Raw genomic sequence first — 22,028 nt, forward strand, 5'->3', positions numbered from 1 at the left:
GTTTTCTGTCATTATATACATATATAAAAAAATGTGGAAACTCATGAAATATGCTTTAATTGTTGAGATTACGTCTACTTTTTCTGTATTGAGTAATTACTACGATTGGCAGTATTTTAAGGGTGCCAATTACCATGTAATTGTGCATATATTGATTACTTTTTTCCATATACTTCTGTAATAAAATTGAACAGGAGTTCTATGTATACATATATATGTTCTCCTTTAAACCATTAACCATATACAACATGGTTTGTAACTGAATTTCCTTCACTAATTATTTTTGTAAGGACTCAGACTACTGAAAGCAAAGGACTAACCGTACAGGCAAGAAAATCCAGTGAAGTCAGCGTATTGTTTTCTGTCTCCTTGGACAAATGACGATTGAAAAAAATTGTCATTCAGCTCAATCTGCCAAATTTGATGTGCTATCGAAAGTCCATGCAGTTAAGTAACCCGGTCTGGGATTTTTTCCTCTTTTTTTTTTTTTCCCCTTTTTTTTTTTTTTTTAATGGTCAGTTGCCTTAAAGGCGGTTTCACAGGTGGCTATACCACAGTAGGTGGGACTTTGAAAACTACTCATTGTTATTTCACAGTGATACCAGATGCAGGAAGCTCCATTTTGGTCTCCTAAGGTTTGTTGCTGTAAGCTGGGAAAGCGTAAAAAAGTGACTGCTGCTGGATTACCTATGCAAGTGTTTCATGGCAAACAGCATGGAAGATATGTTTTAGGGGATTTTAGTCAGGTTTTCCTAATGTTTCCATAGATCTGTATCTAAGGAGTAATAAACCCCTAGATAGCAGGGAGTAATAGTACCCTTTGTCATAGAAATGCTTTAATCACTCTTTATTTCTTTCTGATTAACAGCAATCATTCATGAAAGACTTGCACACTATGATAACATAAACCGATGACTATATTCCACATATTCCCTTCCATTCTTCAAACAGTGCAAACAGAATTTAACTTCTGGAGCTTCTTGGTGGAAAACTATTAGTAAAAGGAGTCCCAAGTATAATAAAATTATTACATAGTTTTATTTTGAAGAACATTTTGCATTTGCTTTAATACAAAATGATGTAGGTCAAGAAATAATTTACAAACCTTTAAGTTCTTATCCTGGCATTTGAAATAATAATGATTTCAGAGGAAGTCTGTAAGCTATTCATAGGAAACTCTCATTATGTACAAAATGTTTATTGACATGTTTTAAACATCACATTTGTAAAAATGTGAACTGGATTGCTATCTAGCCTATAAACTACAGGTAAAACCTGATAAGGTAACTTGTTAGAACAAGTCATTGTTATCCAGTGCTAACAAAATAGACAGTAGCTTTCAGTGGGTTTTGATTTTCCTCCAAGGTCATTTCAGCCTCACAGTCATTTCAGGGTTTTACTGCATTGTGAACAATATCTAAGCCCTCTCTTGATTGCATAAAAAGAAATCTTTGTAATATTACGGCTGGAACAACAGAAAGGTAGAGGCAATAAAATAGTGTCCTTCTTATAGGTAATACATTTTGTCAAAACTAATTGTCTCATGACCAGTAATACCCTGGCATGAACTTGCCAATTTTTTAATTATTTTAATATTTATTTTTAGCATGGGATTAATACAAAAATAAAACCAGAGCTTATTCTTCAATCAAAAAAGTTAAAATAACTTTAAATCTTTTACCTTTCCAAGTATAAGACTGTAAATAGTCAACTGTGCATCCCTTATGCAGAGAGATGCATTAGACTCAATTATTTAAAAAAAAAATCTGTTCTGTTGCCAAGTTGAAACTTGACACTTTATCCCGAAAAGAGCTTTACACTGAGAGGTGGCTCTATTTAAATATTTATGCTATAGATCTACATATTCCAAGTAAAAATACTTCTATCTAGAATTCTGTGGAGAGTTACAATAATTAGGGTCCATAAATATTGCTGCATTTCAATTACGGTACAATAATTACAAAATATAGAACATCTCTTTACAAATACAAATCATTGTATATTACAATTCATTTACAATAATTTCTACTATTTAATTTTTAGCAAACTATCTTACCTAATTCTACTATGACCTGGTTGCAAGTGCATTAGTAAGAATGCAATTATTCCAGTATATTTTGCCCTTAACGTGATAGTCATAAAACAGACTATCTGAATGATATTTTCCTATGTAAACTGGTGTTACATATGACAGATTATTCTTTATATAACTTCTTTTTCCAACAAACTCTAACAGGTAGAGCATGACAAACTGTATTTTAGAAGAGCATTAAGAAAAGAAATCGGGAGGCAAGTTTGAAAACAATGTTAGAATGGATATGCAACGGGTAGCTGATATGATATCGAGTACCGAGGTAATGACATTAGTGGTTGTCATCACTCATCTCATGTTGTTATTTCCCACACGGTTTTGTGCTAGCCTTATACAGACATTTCCATTGACAAAATCCTGCTCTACTACAAAGGACAGCAGCACAAGGTTGAAAGACAGGCAAGATATTACACCTCAGCATCCCGTTCTAGCCCTCAAAAAACTGATTGTCACAATCTGCTTGGTTTCAAAATAACCTTATTCCTACAGAGGAACTCAAGATTCTGTGGGAGGAGACCTGACATACTGCAGCTCTGATCACATTTCGGCAACCTGGAGATAATCAATTTATTAGTTATGGCTTCCTTGAGGTGTGACATCACGTGTACAAAACTTGGTTATTCACTCCAGCTAGTGCCTAGCATCTTTAAACTATGAGGCACTTTTTCTGTTATTAGAATAATTTTCCTTGCTAAATACTATAAGCTTGTAATGCATATCATTTCATCAGCTAAGTCTTCTTCATATCGGCCTGTTTCTGGTTCTTCGTCACTGTAGCCAGGACCAAAATCCTGAAGTTCGTAATCTTGTCTGCTTAAAATGGGAAACATATCCCCATTGGTCCCATTGCTGATATTTCCATTGAGAAGATTACTTGCTGCACTTTCCATCTCATCAATAGTCATGTCACATGCATCAGCAATCTCGTGTTTTGTCGCTGAAACAAATTTAGGGTCCTTTGCATACCTTCCTAGGCCTTCAGATATAAGTACCTGGCAAATGGAGGGGAGAGGAAGAGACATTCAGTGGAATTACAAAAGAACAGACAGGACATAACAACATTTCTCATTTGTGGAAAATACTACAAACCCCGTGCTGACTCACTACAGCAACCCACAGCAAGGCTGCATGTGTAAAGAACAATCAAATCAAATCAACAACCAAATGGCTCCAAACCACACTGTATCGGCTATGTGATAATGTAACTGACAATGAAATACATCTGACTCTTCTCTTTAGAAATCTGGGAGTAGTCTTTGATAAACACCAATCAGCAGGCTGATATGCTAAAGATAACGGTTAATATATCACAGATGCCTGAAACACAGAATTCTAGATATGTTCTCGGTATTTCAGAGTACAGCGAATAAAGATGCTGGAGTCCCAACCGCAAATAAAATTTAACAAAGGATATTCTTTGGGTCATAGCAATGGAAAGGAAGTGATAGATGGAAGCAAGAACAGTAATAATGTTTCAGAAATGCTATATACTCTTCAATTTTTTTAAATCTAAAAGGAAATCCTTAACATTCTTTAGTACCCCTACAAATGAATCCTTGTAGTCGTTATTAACCTCTGCATTTAGTACACCGATTCATAGAGCTCTTGTTCTTTTATTCAGATTACGGTAAAAATGGTGATGTATTTCTACAGAAACCACAGAGAGAAGAGGCACACGTATCACCTCTTCCCTGTCAGCCATTGTGGAAGCACACTTCCTAACTGATCCTCATCTAGAAAACTTAACTTTCCAGCCTCTTTGAAACCTCGCCAGTTCTCTGACACACTGATGGTAAGGTTTGGATTCAGCAGAAATCCTTCGCTACATGACAACTACAAAAAAACAGTTTGGGCTTTGAAACTGACAATGCCATATTTTCAGAGGGATAATGTGGACCGAATGATATGCTTTTTAAAGTTAACACAAAAACTGAACTGACAGACACTCTTGCTACTTCAGAGGTTTCTGTAATACTTACCGCTTCTACCAAACTGTCTGCACTCCTCTGTTTGTCACTATGTTTGTGCCTAAAGTCATTAGGTACAGTTAAATTGGCTGGTGTAAATGTTCGGTAGGAAATGTCAGGGTCATCTGTGTACCAAGAGCTCCTATGCAAGGAAGGCAGACTACCATTCATATGTTCTGTAGATTCAGCCCTATCGACCTGGATTAGAGGTGTGTAATACGGAGTATGGTCCCTGTTGGGAGGGGTCGCAGGTGGGGTAGCCCAGGAGCGCGTTGAACGACTTGGTGAATGTTTATGAGCTTTGCTGGAATCCAGACCTGCAACAGCCATGACCTGGTAAGGGGAAGAATTTTAGAAGTTAGCAGTTTCAATGCGTGGTCAATACTCATTTCTCATTCCAGCAGTTAGTTAAAGCTGACTGTTCAGGCAGCAGCTATGCAAAGTTAATGTTTCTGAAGTTTAACAGTCATGTAAAGGAGGAACGGGGGTGAAATTGGTGAATTGCAGGATAAAATGGTATTTTTTCTATCATTGGTCAGATCACAAAACCTTGGTATTAGCATTAATAAAGAAAAATAATTGCTAATACAATATATTAAAGAAAGCAAGGTGTAGAAACATTCCTTCCATCCTGTAGGGACAGGATAGGAAGCTGTCAGCATTTTCCAAGCATTCTGGATGGTGTCTCTAGACTAGAAACTGCCACCTTCACAGGGCCACATCAGAGCCGGCCGTTAAGCCTCAGAAGATGTGTGTGTTGTACTTGCAAATTCTCACAAATGGAGCTGAGTAACTGCATAGGCGAAGATTAACAGACAGTTGCCGTATTATGCAGTCCTGGTCAAAACTCCTTAGGGCATCCCGACTCTTTGTGGACACTTAAAAAGTCATAGGGGCAAACTACTCATTTTCAGTATTTTGTAGAAGGTCAATGTTTGAGAAGCCTCGTGTTTGGCAACTACAAACCTATGCTCGGCCTAGAAGTCACACGCAGGCAAACTACATAATGCACTCGTACTGTTTCAAACAACAATGAAAGTCAGAGGTACAATATAGAAGCTGGAAAAATGTAGTTCATTATTAGTTAAATCAGCTTTTGTGTTTACCTGCTGTTGCATTAAGTGAAGTGGTAAAGCAGTGTGATGGTGGAAATTATGAGAGAGCGGTATGTCATCTTGACTACTTTGTCGGCGGAGGCATTCGAAGTTAAAGGAAGATCGTCTATTTGCTACAGGGAAACCATAATTCATTAGGAAAATTAAATACTTTTCCTCAAAGTCTGTTATTTCCAAAATTCCAGTGTGAGTCAACCACCACACAAATAAAAACATGTCCCCCAATAAGAAATAAGTTGTGCTAGCTGAAGAAAGCAGCTGGTTATATGATAAAGGACAGATTCATCACATAAGCAAATGCAGCCCTAGGTAGAAACCATACGAGCAGCCTAACAGGGCAGAATTTTAAGCAGCTGTGTTTCACAAAGCAAGCCTGCATTATGCAGCAGACTGGTTCGGACACTTAACTTCAGAGTTTTGCTGTAAACTGCTGTGAACAGTTACAAAGAAGAGTTTCTTCTTTCTTCCCCGTGCTTCATTCTAATGAACCAGACTTCCCAAAGGAAAAGCCAAATCCCCAGTTCCTTGGAAGCAATGTGTAATATGAAAAACCCCATGCAAGTCAAAGTTGACTGTTATCAATTCCTGATGTTTATTCTGTTACTTATGACAAGGATAAGCCCTGGTCTCTGCTGTTATTCATGTAAATGCTAGAAAGGAAAAAGAAGAAATCTAAACTGGATTGAGATGTTTGGCCGATGTGGAAATGCTTCAGCTGGTCTGGTGAAAGCCTAGGGAATGATGGGAAGGAGCGCATGGGTGTCATTCCTCTGTGTTAGCTTCAGTGTGAAGAAAACCTGAGTGCTGAACAGCAGCTGGAATCCAGGTACGTCCTCACAGCTGTGAGCGTCTTAGTGGAAACCTGGAAAGAGCCTGGCTGTACAAAGCACTGACACAAAATTGTGTTCTCTTGAAACTTACTATAACTATTCTTGGGATCTTTTTTTATCAGCACCAAGAATTTTCTGAACAGCACTGAAGAGTTAAGTGCCATTCACTTAGGATTCATCATAGTTGTCACCAGGCACTTAAAGCTCCATACTAACAATCCAGATTCCTTAAAGAGCCATTGGACTAAGACACCTCCAGGAGGTGATTCAGTCCACTTAATGCAAACTCTGTTTCTCCTTCCATTGTCTCTGTGGTAAATCCAAATACAGGAATGTAAGCCTTAGCTCCCAATCCTAACAAATGCTAAATGCCCCAATACCAAAATTAATAAAAAACAAACCAAAAAGTTCCCCCATCCAAAACAAGACACTGTTTTGCACATGCTTCTCCCCACGAGACAGTCTGACAGAACATTTTAATCATTTCCCAGTGCACATCTGGAAGTTGCTCAAATACTGTGGTGGTGAGTTTGGTACAAAAGCCACTAGAAAGCTTGACACAGAGCTCAATTTACTACCAACAACACTTGGCCAAGGCACTGTATGTTACATTAACTTGGATTGAATCCAGCTGCTAGCAGAAAATGTTTAGTGCAGTGTTGCAGGTTTGTTTCTTTTTTTTCCTTTTTTCTTTCCTTACCTGAGAACATCAAGGCTTCCTTCTCAGGCCAAGCAGCCGATATGCTAGTTACAAATAATAGGTTTGAGCTTGTTTTAAAATCTGCTGAAACACCAAGCCTCTAAAATTTCTCAACTGTGTTCTTGAACATTAAATACATGGCTATAACAGGAGGCCTGACTGTGCTCTTGTGGCATTATCCTGGTGTAGATCAAAGGACTTTACTTCCTACATTATCCTCATACAACTTAGATCAGAACTACGTCCTTTTATCCTAGGATATCAAATACCCTCTTATCTAGTACATTTATCTAGTCTCTTGTACGTGACATAAAAAGCATAAACTTCCTCTAAAGAAACATCGCTCAATACTGTCATCAGAACTGTATCAGAAAAGTTAAATCAAGCTCAAAGGCTGCAGTCACAGGAAGCCTTCAACTCTCCCCTCTCCACACTTCCATGGGAAGACCCCAGGGGATTTTTCCAAGAAGGTTTTTCTCCTGCAAAGTATGGGAAGGATATATAAAGTATCTGTCTCTTTCTTCAGCTTAAAATTCCTCTGCTATCAGAAAATCTTGTAGAAAGATGTACAGGAGTCTCCTTTAACAGTCTCCCCTTTTTCTTATGTCTTCCCCTTCTGCTACTGGAAGAGAGCTAGCAGCTTTCTGTGCACTTCACTATCATTCATCTTTCTCTGTTGGCCTAAAGCTGCATCAGAGGAGGTTTAGACTGGGTATTAGGAAAAATTTTTTCACTGAAAGATGGTCAGGCATTGGAACAGGCTGCCCAGAGAGGTGGTGGAGTCACCATCCCTGGTGGGGTTCAAACAAATATGTAGACGTGGCACTTCAGGGCATGGTTTAGGAGGCATGATAGTGTTGGGTTGACGGCTGGATTTGATGATCCTAGAGGTCTTTCCCAACCTTAATCATTCTATGATTCTATAATTCTATAGTGCCAGTCATATTCTTTCTGCTTTTGCCATCTTAAGGCAAATGCCCCTTAAGGTCAGAATGCCAAATAGTGGAGAGCATTACTAGTCTTGCCATGTTGCTGAGTGCCAAAAGTGAGGATCCAGCACTAACAGTATTGCTGCAGAATGTTTCCTTTATTATATAAGAAGATATTTTGCTGCTGCCCTTTACTACAGCTTTCTGTAAACAGTCTTGAGACTGTACTCAGGCACTGTATAATGATAATAATGATCCCACAACACTGTCTCTGAAACACTTTTATTTTTTAAATCTATACCTGCATTTTCTTTAGGGTGCCTGAGACAGGAAAGGATTGAAACCCATTTTTGACTCACAGGGTCCTTACAGTCATGCTTCCACAGATAAATGCACTGTGCCTCTGGCTGCTAGCATCATCAGAATGAATCACATGAAAGACAACTCTGGTTTTGCCAGAAAGTCAGTCCACCTCAGAGCAGGCAAAACGTGGAGACTCTTCTAGAATGATCCTGTATTGTCTTGTCTGGATGGCACTGATTAGATGGCGTCACCCAAAGACATATGTAACAGACCCGGCTGGGCTCAGCACACCATGCATAAGAGTACCCTTAGGGATGTATGGGGTTGCATGGAGCTGAGCCTTGTTTCTTGTGCACCAAGCCAGACTCTTTATTTTAGCCTTGGAAAATGGTTTATTTTACACTTCACAATCCCAAGTGCTTTCTTCTCTGTAAAGTGTCAATGGTCAAAGACCAAAATCCAAGAGCTTTTAGTCTGAGCCTAGTTTCACCAGAGGATTAGAACTGCTAAATGGCCTAGAACATACAAAAACAAAATTACAAGATAAGAAGCATGAAAACTTCTAGAAAGGCAGATAAAGCAATATTGTGCTTGAGATAAGGGGAAACTAAGGGAAAGATCTAAGGAGGAAAATAAATGCAAATTAAAGAAACAGGTAAAAACATCACTTGACATTACTAATTCAATCTATAAATTGAAACATTTTCTCCCTCAGAAGAAACGCAGACTATTAAGCATTGTTGGCAGAATGAAGTACCAATGTGAATCTGAAATAAGATGCTTAGCCCAGGATAACACTTCTATTTTTCACAGGGATTTGAGAAACTCATGTTAAAAAGCTAAAGGCACCTCAAAAGTAAGAAAAAAAACCAAAACCAGCAAAGCACCATTAAACTCACTCTTAGTTCTCTTTTTCCTGAAAATTACCCTACTTCAGACTCTAGTGTTTACTAAAACAAGATGAGGTAAAGATGCAAATGGAACTGATTACAATGTCATTAAGCAGCATGTCTTAAGAGACGGGGAAGTGCCAGCAGGTGAGTCACTGGAGAGACAACGGCACTGACTCACGGCAACATGGCACAGCTGTAGGTGTGAATAAAGGGCACATGGGTTGAGACCCTGATCAAAATTTCAAAGCAAATTACTGCTGCATTCTACCTGGCTCTTCCTTAATTTATCAAATCAAGTTAAAACTGGCAATTAAATTGTTTATTTTTATATTATTTGACGAGTGAGGCAAGAGATAGTGGAAAGACTGACTTGTAAGCTAGGATCCATAGATCCTCTGAGCAGTCTCTCAGGATGGATAGATATTTCTGCCATACACAATAATCCACTAGCAACAGTAACTGAGAAATGTCACATTTGAAATCCAAGGTAAAAAGAAGCCTTTTAAAACTGGAACATGTCCGAATGCATTTAAACAATTCTGGAATTGCAAACAAATTGTTATTAATATACTTACGTGTTGGTGTTGGAGGTAGCAGCCGTCTCCTAGGAGATCTTTTTGCATCGTAGCAGATCTGCGAATCATCTTCCTCAAAAAAGCCATGTGGGTGATGGTAACCTTTTGGTCTCTCAAAATCTGAGTCATGACAGTGATATCTACAGTGGTAATCATATATATGCCTGCGTTTAAAACACAATAAACGTTATTTCACTCAGTTTCTGTAAATTGATCTATTAGATTTCTTCTAGAAGATTTTCAAATCTACTTTCTCCAGCAGGATAACCAAACATTACATTATATAATCACATGACTCAATTTTAAAATCCAGTTTCTGTATGCAAACTGATTTTGAGATAGGAAGCATGCACTTTTGTACCAGTATAGTTACACAGTAAGTCCTTAGGTGAAATGATTTTCAATTAAGTTGTTCTTACTAGTACAGGCTGAACTGTAGGACCTCAGTTGTACATTGCTTAAAAATAAACCCAAAACCCCAAAACTCTGCTCTGCTCCTGCTATGCTCTCTTTTGAACCCTGGGTAACTTGTGGAGCACAGAAACTCAGAGAATAGGATTAAGGCTTTTAGATTCTGGATACTTCTCTTGTTGAAAATCAAATCTTGTGAGGGTGTATATGACTGTAATTGTCATATTAAACAATCAGTGACCTGAGAATTCTGTAGAATTTAGCTTTCATGCAAATCTTCGCTTTTATGCAAACAACAAGATGCAGATCATGGTGCCAATCTTGTCAGAATTCAGATGGCAAAGAAAGGCAGTAGAGGAGGAGGAGGAGAAGTAAGCATGTCTGGCACTTGTGCATATGCACTTATGGATCTAAGATAAAATGCCAATAACTTCCTCTACTTCTGGGCTGGACTTCAAAATAAAAATTTATTGACAGAAGTGGAGAATATTTTTGAGAAGTTATTTAGTTTATTCAGCAGAGGGAAACACAGCTATAGTAAGGAAGATGAACACAATCTACTCAAGATCTTGTAAATATGTATGTCTTTCTGTGTCATAATGAGAAGGTGAATATTATGGAATGAAAAAAAATCACGAGATATTCGGGAAAAGGTACAATTAATTTTCTTTTTAAATAGGAACCCTTTCAGTATTACCAAACATAGGTTCTGTTCCATGGCAGGATGATACTCACAAAATACTGGAACAATCTCATGTTTTAAAGACTAAATCAGCAATATCAGGACTCCCTCCTAAAGTTGCACCCAATCATTGCCTGAACAACTGGAAACTTATTATTTAGGTACAGGAGCAGTCCCAATGCAAAGTTAGAACCTGCCCTGTTGCTGAAGCCATCACTGCATGAAGCCAATGGCACAGTGCTCAAACCAAATTTATTTCGTAACACTCGAAGCCAAACTAACTTGGGAGCCACTGTGTTAAAGTTAGAAAAACCCACCCCAGACTATTTCTGAAGAAACTGTGCGAAATAAAGTTTCAGAGAAAAGCTTAAATTTACCAAAATTAAATGAAGGCCTTTTCTTCTTAAATCTGAAATTAAGATATTGAATACAAAGATCCTGGGAGTTAAATAGACAGGCAATAGATCAGGCAAGACTAGTTAAAAAACACTATTGGAGCTCAGAAAAGCCCTATTGGACAGAAATACTATAATTAGCTAGGATACTATTCCAAGTTTCGGTCAGAGAAAGGAGAAATGAGTTAGAAAACTGAGAGGAAACATGTTACAAAACTAGAACTCTGCAGTTACAGTAAGGAGCCTCAGATTAATACAAATTTGGACATTATGCAGTAATACAAATGTGTAAGAAATGGTAGTTGTTGACTAAAATTCAATTGATCGCACTTCCATAAAGCTTAGGAATAAAACTTAAGAAAACATCTATTCCAAACAACTATGGCCAGAAAACTATGCCAGTGTTAAATGTTTGTACTGAGGAGACAAAAAATGGTGCCTAGAGGAGGATTATTAATAAAGAGGTATAACTAGAATTTTCCAAATGAAGTTGTCCAATTCTTTATTGGTCCAGCTGGTACTACCTTATGATCTCAGTCCATAGTTTACCAGTTTCACCTTTCTTTTTAAGTTAAATTAAGAGAAGAAAACAAACCATTTCTAAAAGTTCCTCTATCAGAGCTTGATCCTCCTTCCATTGTATGTGAAATTTAATTTATAAATGAAACATCTCTTTGGTTATGCACTTATCTAGTTTATGCTCAGTTCAAAGGAACTTTGTGCTTTCCTTTGAAATTGGTACAGAAGTTTTGCTGGAGTCAGCACATGATGCCAAATACAAAACATCTTTGCTACACACACTATTCCTATTCACCATTTCACTTGCCAGCAATTGTGTAGTATTAACTTCATCAGAAAATTTTCAGTATAAGTGCACTTAGTGAAGCCTTTACAGATATGTACCTAAGTTATTGAAATATTTCTCCCAGTCTAACAAATATTCTCACCTGCTTCCTGACAACATACTGTCTTCCTCATAATATTCTTCTCCACTAAAATATTCCTGCTCTCCCAAATAATGATCATCATTGCAATAGTCTTGAACTTCACGTTCTTCGCGGCAAATAGTAGGTCGGCGCCCATCACCAGAGTCAGATCTGTAAGTAGCAAATATTTTTTTTTAAATATTTTATTTATATAACTTATATATTGTATATTTTATACACAGTTCTTTTAATGTGGTTCCAAGGAAAAGACAAGCATTAACAACTCTCTTCTTGTCAGAATGTGGTGTTATAGTAAACTGCATAGAACTGCAGTTCAGAACATGAGTATTTTATCTGTTTCTTGAAGATTATTTCCCTTTATTTCCTTATGGTACAAACAGGAAAGTAATTAACAGGGGGATGCTGCTCAGTGAAGTCTAGTACATTTACAACATTTTTACAAAATATAAATTCAGAGTACTTTGAAGAAACACAGCCTCTCTCAAATGTCTGAAGTTTGCCAAATGGCTAAAATATTAAGGACCACTCACTGAGGAGTTAAAAAAAAATCTGAAACAGATATGCAAATCTAGGCATTAAAAACTGTCACTGAATGTACGTTTAGCAATGCACTTCAAATAACACAATATATCCTATTTTTAAAAGTTGTCTTAGAAAATACTCACACATAAGACCAGGAAAGGTTTTGGGTCCCCGATAAATGGAACTGTACACATTAATATTTATCAGAGCTAAACACAGTGTTCTTCCCAGTCTTCGCAACTCAATTTTAAACAAGGGCTACCATCAGGTATGATCTTTTGCCTGTTGACAGCTGCACAAACCTGCCTGGACTTTTAAAAGGGCTTGAATAATTTGAACTTTACCCAAAGTTTATCCATTTAGAAGAGACAGTGGAAAATCTGACTTAGAAATCATTACTTAAGTTATCCAGCATATGCATTGTCATACAGTTAATTCTGAAACTTGTACTGAAGAACAAGAAGAAAAGAATATGAAAAAAGAAAACCTACTTTGTCCTCTTCAATTATGTCAGAACAATATCAACTCACCTAATATATGTTTCATAGTAGCGGGTTCTATCCACGTAAGCCATGAAAATCAGGAGAAAGACATTTTAAAATCAAGTTGTTTAGAGAAATTCATTGGTGATTACAATGTCTGTGCTGTAACTAGTAGTTTCACTTTAAAGAATACTACTACTTTCAAACCTTATTGAAGTTACATACATTTCCAAGACTTTAGAGCTATAACTTAAATGCATTTCATACATCAGTAGGCAACAGAAATGAAACTAAATATACAAATTAGTTTCATGTAGCAGAAGTTTTCTTATAGTGTATGTATAATATATAAATTTATTTAAAATCAAATACATATTTGTAGGTTTACCTCCTACTACTTGGCCTTCTACGCTTCTCATGATCAGTTCTGGAGTATGAACGGTAACCATTTTCAGATCTGTGCTCCTGATTTCCAAAATTTGTGTGTTTTCCATGAACAATTTTGGACACATTGGCATTATTGAGATTGGCATTTGTTGAGTTTGGGACTTGCTTTCCTACTGAGTTGTGATTATGATGATTGTGGTACACAGAATTTCCTGCCTGAGGATATATATTTTTCTCAGTATCACTTGCAGGTGGAATTGAAGGCCGCTGAACATGTAAGGGACGGTGCGTGGTGTTGATCTGCTGTAATGAATCTCGTCTGTCACTGCTAATATGGTTTATATGGTTGCCAAAGAGGGCACCATTCCTCTGTTTCAGGGGAAGAGAAAGAAAAAATTACATCAGATACCTTAACAGAACGTATTTTTGACAGAGATAACTTACTTCTCTCTCCTACATGCACACAAAAGTAGCCATTAAAATAATCTGTGATTTTTCTTTCTAATTTTATGATGCTTCAGATGGGATCTCCTGAAGTGATAGAGATGTGACTGTGATAATGACAATATTTGTTTTTAGAGTCAAATAGACATTATGCTGTGATCATTATCCTTCTTCCATACAACTAAATGTGACATCCAGATTTCTCCACATTTTATTACACAGGAGAAACCTAGATTCCCATACATGAACATGCACCAACTTCCTCAGAAAGGGACGTGTCTGCTTAATTTTTGAGAACACTTTGGTGGAATTCTCTCCTATTCTCCCAGAGCATCAGTTTGCAACAGGCATCACTCAGACAGGATGGAGTGCCATGCAACAGCTTGCAAGCATATCTCAGGTAGATAACATTAAGCTTCAGTGCTTCCATTCTTTCTTCTTGCAGAGGTACAAGAAAGAGTAGTAACTCTTTATCAGCCCTGAAGAGTGTAATGGATGGTGAGAGAGGATGAAGTGCTAAGTTATGACTATGACATGCAGCTCTTTTTTACATCTGACAAGATTATGTAGCCTCCCTGTCTAGCCAGGTGTGGGTCTTGGATGACAGCAGTCTGTCTTGAAGCTCAATCTAGGGAAGACAGGAGGTAATGATGGTTGGCAGAGAAATGCATCTACTGATGGTAGCTGTGGCACTGCCTCCAGTGCAGCATCCTCCTTTTTTGCAAAGGACAACAGCAAGCTATGGGGCTTCTGACGTAATTACTGCAAAGGCATGCTTTCACATCTGCTTCTTCTGAAATGCTTGTGAAAAATTAAGTTTTCTTGCTGGCTGACACATGGTTTGCAGATCACTCCTGATTATAATACCAACTTTGTGGGTTCACCATTAGACTGAATATGTATAGTGTAGAAGAGGAAAACTAATCTTTTTTTTCTGATTGGTTCTTATTGGTATCCCTCACAGGAAACTGGAAATGGCATTTACATTTAGTTGACTTCTGTGTAATTCCAGGCATTCATTTTAAAATACGCAGCTCTGTGTCTGTTGTAGTTTGGTTGCACAGAATTTCATTCTCTTCATCCTATCTACCACTGCAGAAGTTAAAACACTTCCAGTGTAACCTTCCACTATCAAAATTTGAGGTGGCAAGTTTCATACCTTTTCTTAGGATCTCCTTAAGAAAAAATAAGAATCAATGAGAAAGAATTAGGGGCAGGAGAATCACCCTGCATTAACTGCTTCCTAAATTTATGATGGAAGTGTCTAGGTAACACCATTTTTATAGATACTTATAAAACATTTATATTGTTCTGGTTTGAGGGTGTTTAAAATTAATATTATTACTATTATTACTCCATATTCAGGGATAAACTAATTCTTTAATCTCATATCATATGATAACACAATTCACATAGCTGTGTTCTGACATTACTTTATAAACATCCTCCTCCTCCTCCGGATTGTTTTCCTCTGGTTCATCATCTTGCAAGTCACAGGATATAGCACGGCGTATTTCAGGGCCAATATCATGAAGTGTCCTTAGTCCTGCCTAAATCAATGACAATATCATAATACATTAGGAATGCAAATTCTTTTTTGTTCTTTAATTAAAGGTGTGTAAATTTATTTTAAAGGACAGTTAACATGTTTTTGTATCCTGAAACCCATAGAGGACACATCCTACTATACGTCTCTTTACTGTTATTAATAAAAGGCTTATATTCCAGTATAACCCTGCTGAGGTGATCATGTCCTTAATATCACAGTGTAGATCCTGACTAAAAGACCACTGAAGTTTATAGAACACTGTGGAAATAAAATTAAACTTATAATAAAGTAATCAGCAAGAACTATAATGAAATGCATTTCTATGAGATGTATATTTAATGTTAAAAACATGTTTGCAGCCTGTGTCCACAAAGGAAACTGCTTTGCTATAGCAACAGCAGTTTTAGCAGAGCTCAGATGGAAAAGAAAGCAGTGAAATAATTCCAGCTCATCTGCACTGCACTGTGATATGCAGATATTTAACACTTTAGTTTAGGACAGAAAACCAGCTAGCTACAGCAGCACGGACCTCAGCATGTATCGATTCATATTCCTATCAAGCCTGCTACCACGAGCAAACTTTAGGAAAAGGGATAATGCTGAAACTGCCAAGGGCAGATCTGCACATCAGAGAAGAAACAGACAACGTATTCAGGGCCAAGAGTTCAGTGCTTTTGTATAGGCCTTAATTACTTCAAAAAGCAGATAATTTTCCTGTTTTAACTCTGGTTGTCATGGTCCGAAGCAAAAAATGCAATCTTGTTCTACCCAACCCTCTTTTTTTTATTTCCTCAGGTTTAGAAGAAATCAAAAATTTGTTTGCTTAGCCCCTTACTAACACTACACTTACACTACTAATAATCATGCACAGTACTTGGCTCCATTATTGATTATGAACTAAAAACCTGATTTATTATTTTTCTGCATTTTTTGATGCAGATGAGGGTGCCCAGACCATCAGAGCTGTACTACTATAGCATGACATTGCATGTTTGTTGCCCTGGGATGGCATGAAGATGTGTAGAGAATTCTGTGTGTTTCACAGCTCCAGAAGGAGCTGAAGGACCTTGGAGGGCACCAAACGTGGCTTGGTCCGATTCACGTGATCACACATGACCCCTGGAGTACACCACAGCATTGCAGTCACATTTCAACTCAAAACAGAAATAGCTGGTTTGCTGGGGAGCAAAATGGCATTTACTCAGCATGGGCAGTCAGAACATGAAAAGGGACGAACCAAAAAGCTTTGTATCTCACAGTGTAGATCTACTATAGGCTCCTTTTTCAGGTTTCACTCATACCAGTATTTCACTTCCTGAAAATGCCGCTTGACTAATCATATTAGCTACATGTATTTGGCAATTATATTTTCTTCCTCAGGGATGAACATTCAGAGTTATGCTATAATTGAAGAAGGCTAGCAAAATAATTTACTAGTAATATACACTGTACATTTCATGAATACATTGTGCTTTCTCCCACTTCTTATGCTAATTGCATACTCCAGACCTTAGCAAGGTTGCTAATGTCATAACTTTGTAAGGTGCTAAAGGGAAGTAAAATTAACACTTTAAGGTGCAGATTTCAAAGTAAAAGACCAAAGGCTTGTATTTGTTTAGAAGAGGCAAAGGCAGTATTTATTTAGCAGAGTATTACTATTATATTTTGATTATTCAATCATTAGCAAAAACAGTCACTTGCATTTCACACTCACTACCTGCTTATCTAATAGCAAAGAAAACTAAAAACAACAAAAAGCCCCAAAGCTACACTGACACTTTAACATGAAAACGAACTGAGGTTAGGATGAACAGAATACAATGCAAGAGCTACTAAAATAATAAAATAAGCATGCAGAAAAATAGCTGAATAGACCTACGCTATAGCAGTGAAGATAAGAGACATAGTAGTCAAGTCTCGATTCCCCAGTGTTATTCATCTTCATAGAGCCCGTTTTCTAACGCTGAAGCTGAGTACACTGCTCTACAACTACACAAAAGCTGTGTGCTTTCAGTCAAACCCAGACTCCCTTCAAGCTAAGCCTTTCTGTGAACACAACACTCACAGACAGCAGTATTATGAATTTTAACCCTGGCAAAAACTACTAGCTTATATTCCTGTCTGCCAGATTGTGTCGAAGTCCCACAAACATAGCCTAAAAGCTGAGAAAAGCCATGTGTTCGGCAGCAACATGTGCCATAGTAATTTAATTTTGGTTACATTTCCAGCAGCATTCTGGTTTACTTCTTGGTGAGTTACTCCTCCTTTACTTGATAAAAGCTGCCTGCTTTTTCTTACCTCATCTGTCTTCAGTAATACTCATTTCCATGTAACAGATCTCTTGCGATGACACAGTCAACAGCAGAAGACTAAAACCTGGACCACCATATGTAAAAGTGTGTTTGTTAAGCTAAATCCATCAGCTCCATTCACTCACAGGCAATATGGAAGCTACAGGTTCTACAAGCAACAATCTGCCTGCAGAATTAAACATTCCTCAAGTTTATTTGCTCTAACAGAACTACCTACAAGAATTTTCTGAACTCTATCATTAAAATGACTACTCCCACGTACTACCTCATTTACCTGGTGTAACCTAAAAGTTTTCTAAGTATTCCAAGAGCAATTTTTATGACAGGAGCATTGCATAGCGAGACAAATCCTCAGGCTGAGCTCTTCCTGATAAGGCAATCCTTCATTAGATCAGTCAGTCCCCACTGACGTGGTGCTGATGTAAAAATGCAGGAATTGGTACTTATATGTCAGCAGGAAAATCCCTCCTCTGAACCACATTTAATGTCTTCTGTGTAGATTGTAGAGGTATCATGAACTGATTAAACATCTGACTTTACCTTCAAGCGCTTCAGAACAAAATCAAAGATCTCTTAAATAAAAGAACACACAAAAATCAAACCAACCTTCCCCACACCTCTCCATTAGTTTACAGGGAAGAAGGGTCCTTCTGATACACATTTCCCTATATAACCTTACCCATTTTTGTCTACCCAGCAATAGCCCGAGACATAACGCACAAGAGGCCAATGGGAGTATACATTGTCCTCCATTTGTGAAGTTCTAAAAACGCTACATTTAAATTTGGATAATTTTTTGTCTTAGAAAAAAACCTGAGTAGATGGGACTTTTAAAAAAGAGAGCCTGGATAGTGATTTCTCTACATTTGCCAGAGGTGTGCTGTTTCTTTTTCACTACGACTGCTTCATTTCTTTGGAGCCAATTATTTCCCTAGTGCAGAAGTTTAAAAGACCTTTTGTTGTTATTACATGCAATGATTCAGGACTAGCCACATTTCTGAAGCATTATGCTACAATGACTTTCAAAAAAAAGAAGTCAAATTTGAGTGTTACACAGAAATTACTTCCTCACAGTCTTTGAGCATGACTATCAGAACTGCACAAGAAAGGAAATCACAGCTAAATCCTCTTTACTTTCCTCAAATGGAACAATGAGTAAACACTAAAGAACAATATAAGAACTTTCATTACACTTCCTTTGGTTGGTAAAGATTACTGGAAGGGTCACACTCTCTCTAGTCTCCTTTATTTACTTATTTTTTATGACAGATTCTTAATTCCTGAATATTTTCTCATGTCCTGAGAATTCTCGCCTTTCCTTAAAGGAAGCTTCAAGATTATTTTATGCCATTTCAGCAGTAAAAACCACCCTTAAAATTTTTCCCTAAATAAGTGGAAATGTGTATAATAAATATAAATTTATTTCCTATTTTTTTGAGGACGAAAATACAATTCACATAATTTCAAGAAGCAAGGGGCCCGTTCTGCCATCATATATATATATATATATATATATATCTCTAATACCCATCTCAGCTCACCAGACTGAAAACATGCCTGGTTTACAAGGCTGTTAAATCAGTCAGGTGGATCACATTTCTAAGAAAATGTGTTTAATAATCCCAGTATATTGCAGAATACAAAACTGTTCACTTCTGTTCATCTCTAACTTTCCAACAGAGTATTATAATTTGCTATATGCTAATCTCTTTGCCTAATGGACCTGTAACTGGAAAAAATAAATCTTTTTTCTCACATGGGTGTTAATATTTATGTGCATTTACCCTATACCTTTTAGCAAATTTTGTTTTCATCAAAGACATTGGAAGATGAAAGGGTCTAACAGAACAGATAAAACATGCAAGAGGTTTAGGCACCAGTTCTATATCGATAACATTGATCAAAACTGCATCATTGAATTATTCATGCTGTTCTGCAAGAGGACATCTGTTGTTTCTACTCAGGTTTTTCTGTTTTGTTGTTGTTTCTTTAAAGTAAAGGAAGAGGAGAGATTAATGCTGCTGTGTTTGATTGCCTCTAATTCTATTCTAGAGATTTCACTATAAGTTTGCAAAACAAGTTATTTCTTATTCAGACATTTTGTTTCCAAAATTCAATTTTTGATGCCTTCCTTGCTCAATTTTTCCCTTGTAGACATGAGAATGATGAGACGTATCAGTCCAATGGTTAGTTAGCAAACCAGTGACACACAGTGTGCTGAACAACATAATTACATAATAAACCCATGCATGTCTTTAAATAGGCTTTCCTGTAAGTGCACAAGATGACTTCAAATTAACATGATCATTCTGTGCAGCTGTGCTTTATGAGGCATAATAGCACCTGCAACGTTTTCAAGATGGCAGGAAGCACTAATACAGCAGTGTTGTGTCCTAAATAGCATCTCAAGAGACAATTAATGACGCCCTGTCTGTGAAACAGCATTGAGATGGCACACATGTGCTTTCACATGCTGAAATAATAGAGTTGTAGGAGTCCCTCAGTGAGAAAAAAATGTCATATGACTTATAACTATATTTCTGAATTGGTCATTTAGAGAAGTATAAGCTTAAAGGTGCTTGAAAAGCACCGCAAGCCAAAACATCAAAACATCTAAAAGTTAAGTTAAACATTAAAACATTAAACAGTTAAACATTTTAAAAAGACTACTTTTAAAAAATGCCAAATAGATTTTAAATCAATCTTCCACATCTATAGTATGCATAAAAAAGTAACACCAATTTAGACATGTCTTATATTAAGAAATTTGCGTATAATGCAAGACTCCAGAGTCATGACTTTTCGAAAAATATTTAAATGCTTATAAATACTGGAACTACAAAAAGATAATTTTCCCTATATGTAAACTCAGCCCACATCCATTTGTGGGATGGTGCAACCTACATATAGATACAGTTTAATCTTAGGTTAATAAATGCAAGCACAATACCCTTATTTAAATAATAAGAATCACTATCACCTACACTATTTCTAGTCACGTAAAATGCACAATGCTCCTCTTTTGAGGCATCTTGTAGTGACACCAGGAAATGGAAGAGACACTTGTAAGCTTTGCTTCATGGATTTTAGAAGAACGATGGATATTTAAGTGTATTGCTATATAAACTCACTGAATCTGAAAAAAAGCATAAACTTGAATTCTAAATACTCAGGTCTTCAGAGCTACAGAAAGCCTATGACTCTGAAAACGTTCATATAAACCATTACATTTATAGATAATGAACAGGTTTTTACTACCTGTTTATCTAATAGCAAAGAAAACTAAAAACAACAAAAAGCCCCAAAGCTACACTGACACTTTAACATGAAAACGAACTGAGGTTAGGATGAACAGAATACAATGCAAGAGCTACTAAAATAATAAAATAAGCATGCAGAAAAATAGCTGAATAGACCTACGCTATAGCAGTGAAGATAAGAGACATAGTAGTCAAGTCTCGATTCCCCAGTGTTATTCATCTTCATAGAGCCCGTTTTCTAACGCTGAAGCTGAGTACACTGCTCTACAACTACACAAAAGCTGTGTGCTTTCAGTCAAACCCAGACTCCCTTCAAGCTAAGCCTTTCTGTGAACACAACATGGACATGGAATCACAATTAAATTGAACTTGAGAAACATATTAACCCCTCAGCTGATGCCCACTAGAAGGTTTTTTTCTTTTTTCTTAGTTTACTGCAGGGTTGATATTACTTACAAAATTTGCAGAGAGAAGAAAGGATAATTAGTTTAATCTGAAACACGTTCCCCAAATCAAGTTCAGCTCAATAAATCAGTGCTTTTGTGTACTTGTGATGTGAAGGGAAACATCCTTTAACTTTTATTTGTATTTAAAAAGATGGTTACATGTAAATAAATGTGAAAAACAGATGCAAACATTACATAGTTTGCAGTACGTATCTTCCCTAGGAAAAATAGTGTAGAATTAATTAGTTCACTCTTTGTAGTCGACAAAAGTAATTAAACTTGTTCATGCTTCACTTAACATTTATTTTATTAGCAATGTGACTACTGTTTGGCTCAATACAAATTTCCATCACTACAAAACGACATCTCATAAACTACTGCTACAAATATAAGTTTTGTCCTGATTTTACCCAGAAAATATATTTGTTCTCACTGCTTAAGTATCAGTCAGTAGCATAAGAAAGGCACTGTGAGCCCTAAGGAGTTTTACTTCTCATGTCCTAGGGGCATATATAACACCACAAAAATAATAGTAGGTCACCTATCATTTCAGAACCACTTGCTTTTCTTCGCTTCAAAGGAGTGAAATACCCTGGTCTGCAGAAGACAGACTGTTGTAATCCCAAGGAATATCATTATTTCATTTCTGAAGATGTTTTTGGTGACAATATGCAAGCTTAGAGAAATTGTTGTTCATTATAGTTTGAAGTGTCCTTTTCCGAGTGAGGAGGAATCTGAAACTTCACAGCAAAAAGGCTTTACTGAATAGCCTGAGCAGATGATCTCC

At 36.9% G+C, this 22,028-nt stretch overlaps 1 protein-coding gene across 3 annotated transcripts in view; it reads right to left on the reverse strand.

Moving 5' to 3' along the window:
- Nucleotides 1-832: 832 nt before the first annotated feature.
- CACNA1D (calcium voltage-gated channel subunit alpha1 D) overlaps nucleotides 833-22,028 on the reverse strand; it is a 198,457-nt gene continuing 177,261 nt past the window's right edge. For all 3 annotated transcript variants that reach the window (XM_064453890.1, XM_064453889.1, XM_064453888.1), the window contains 8 exons: nucleotides 15,108-15,224; nucleotides 13,232-13,599; nucleotides 12,892-12,918; nucleotides 11,840-11,989; nucleotides 9,405-9,568; nucleotides 5,166-5,287; nucleotides 4,072-4,392; nucleotides 833-3,084 (listed from right to left, as the gene is read on the reverse strand). In XM_064453890.1, the coding sequence (XP_064309960.1) occupies nucleotides 2,791-3,084; nucleotides 4,072-4,392; nucleotides 5,166-5,287; nucleotides 9,405-9,568; nucleotides 11,840-11,989; nucleotides 12,892-12,918; nucleotides 13,232-13,599; nucleotides 15,108-15,224 (1,563 nt within the window). In that variant the 3' untranslated portion in view covers nucleotides 833-2,790. The remainder of the gene's footprint in view (nucleotides 3,085-4,071; nucleotides 4,393-5,165; nucleotides 5,288-9,404; nucleotides 9,569-11,839; nucleotides 11,990-12,891; nucleotides 12,919-13,231; nucleotides 13,600-15,107; nucleotides 15,225-22,028) is intronic.

The sequence above is a fragment of the Phalacrocorax carbo genome, chromosome 6 (assembly GCF_963921805.1).
Source record: "Phalacrocorax carbo chromosome 6, bPhaCar2.1, whole genome shotgun sequence".
In the NCBI taxonomy this organism is placed as follows: domain Eukaryota; kingdom Metazoa; phylum Chordata; class Aves; order Suliformes; family Phalacrocoracidae; genus Phalacrocorax; species Phalacrocorax carbo.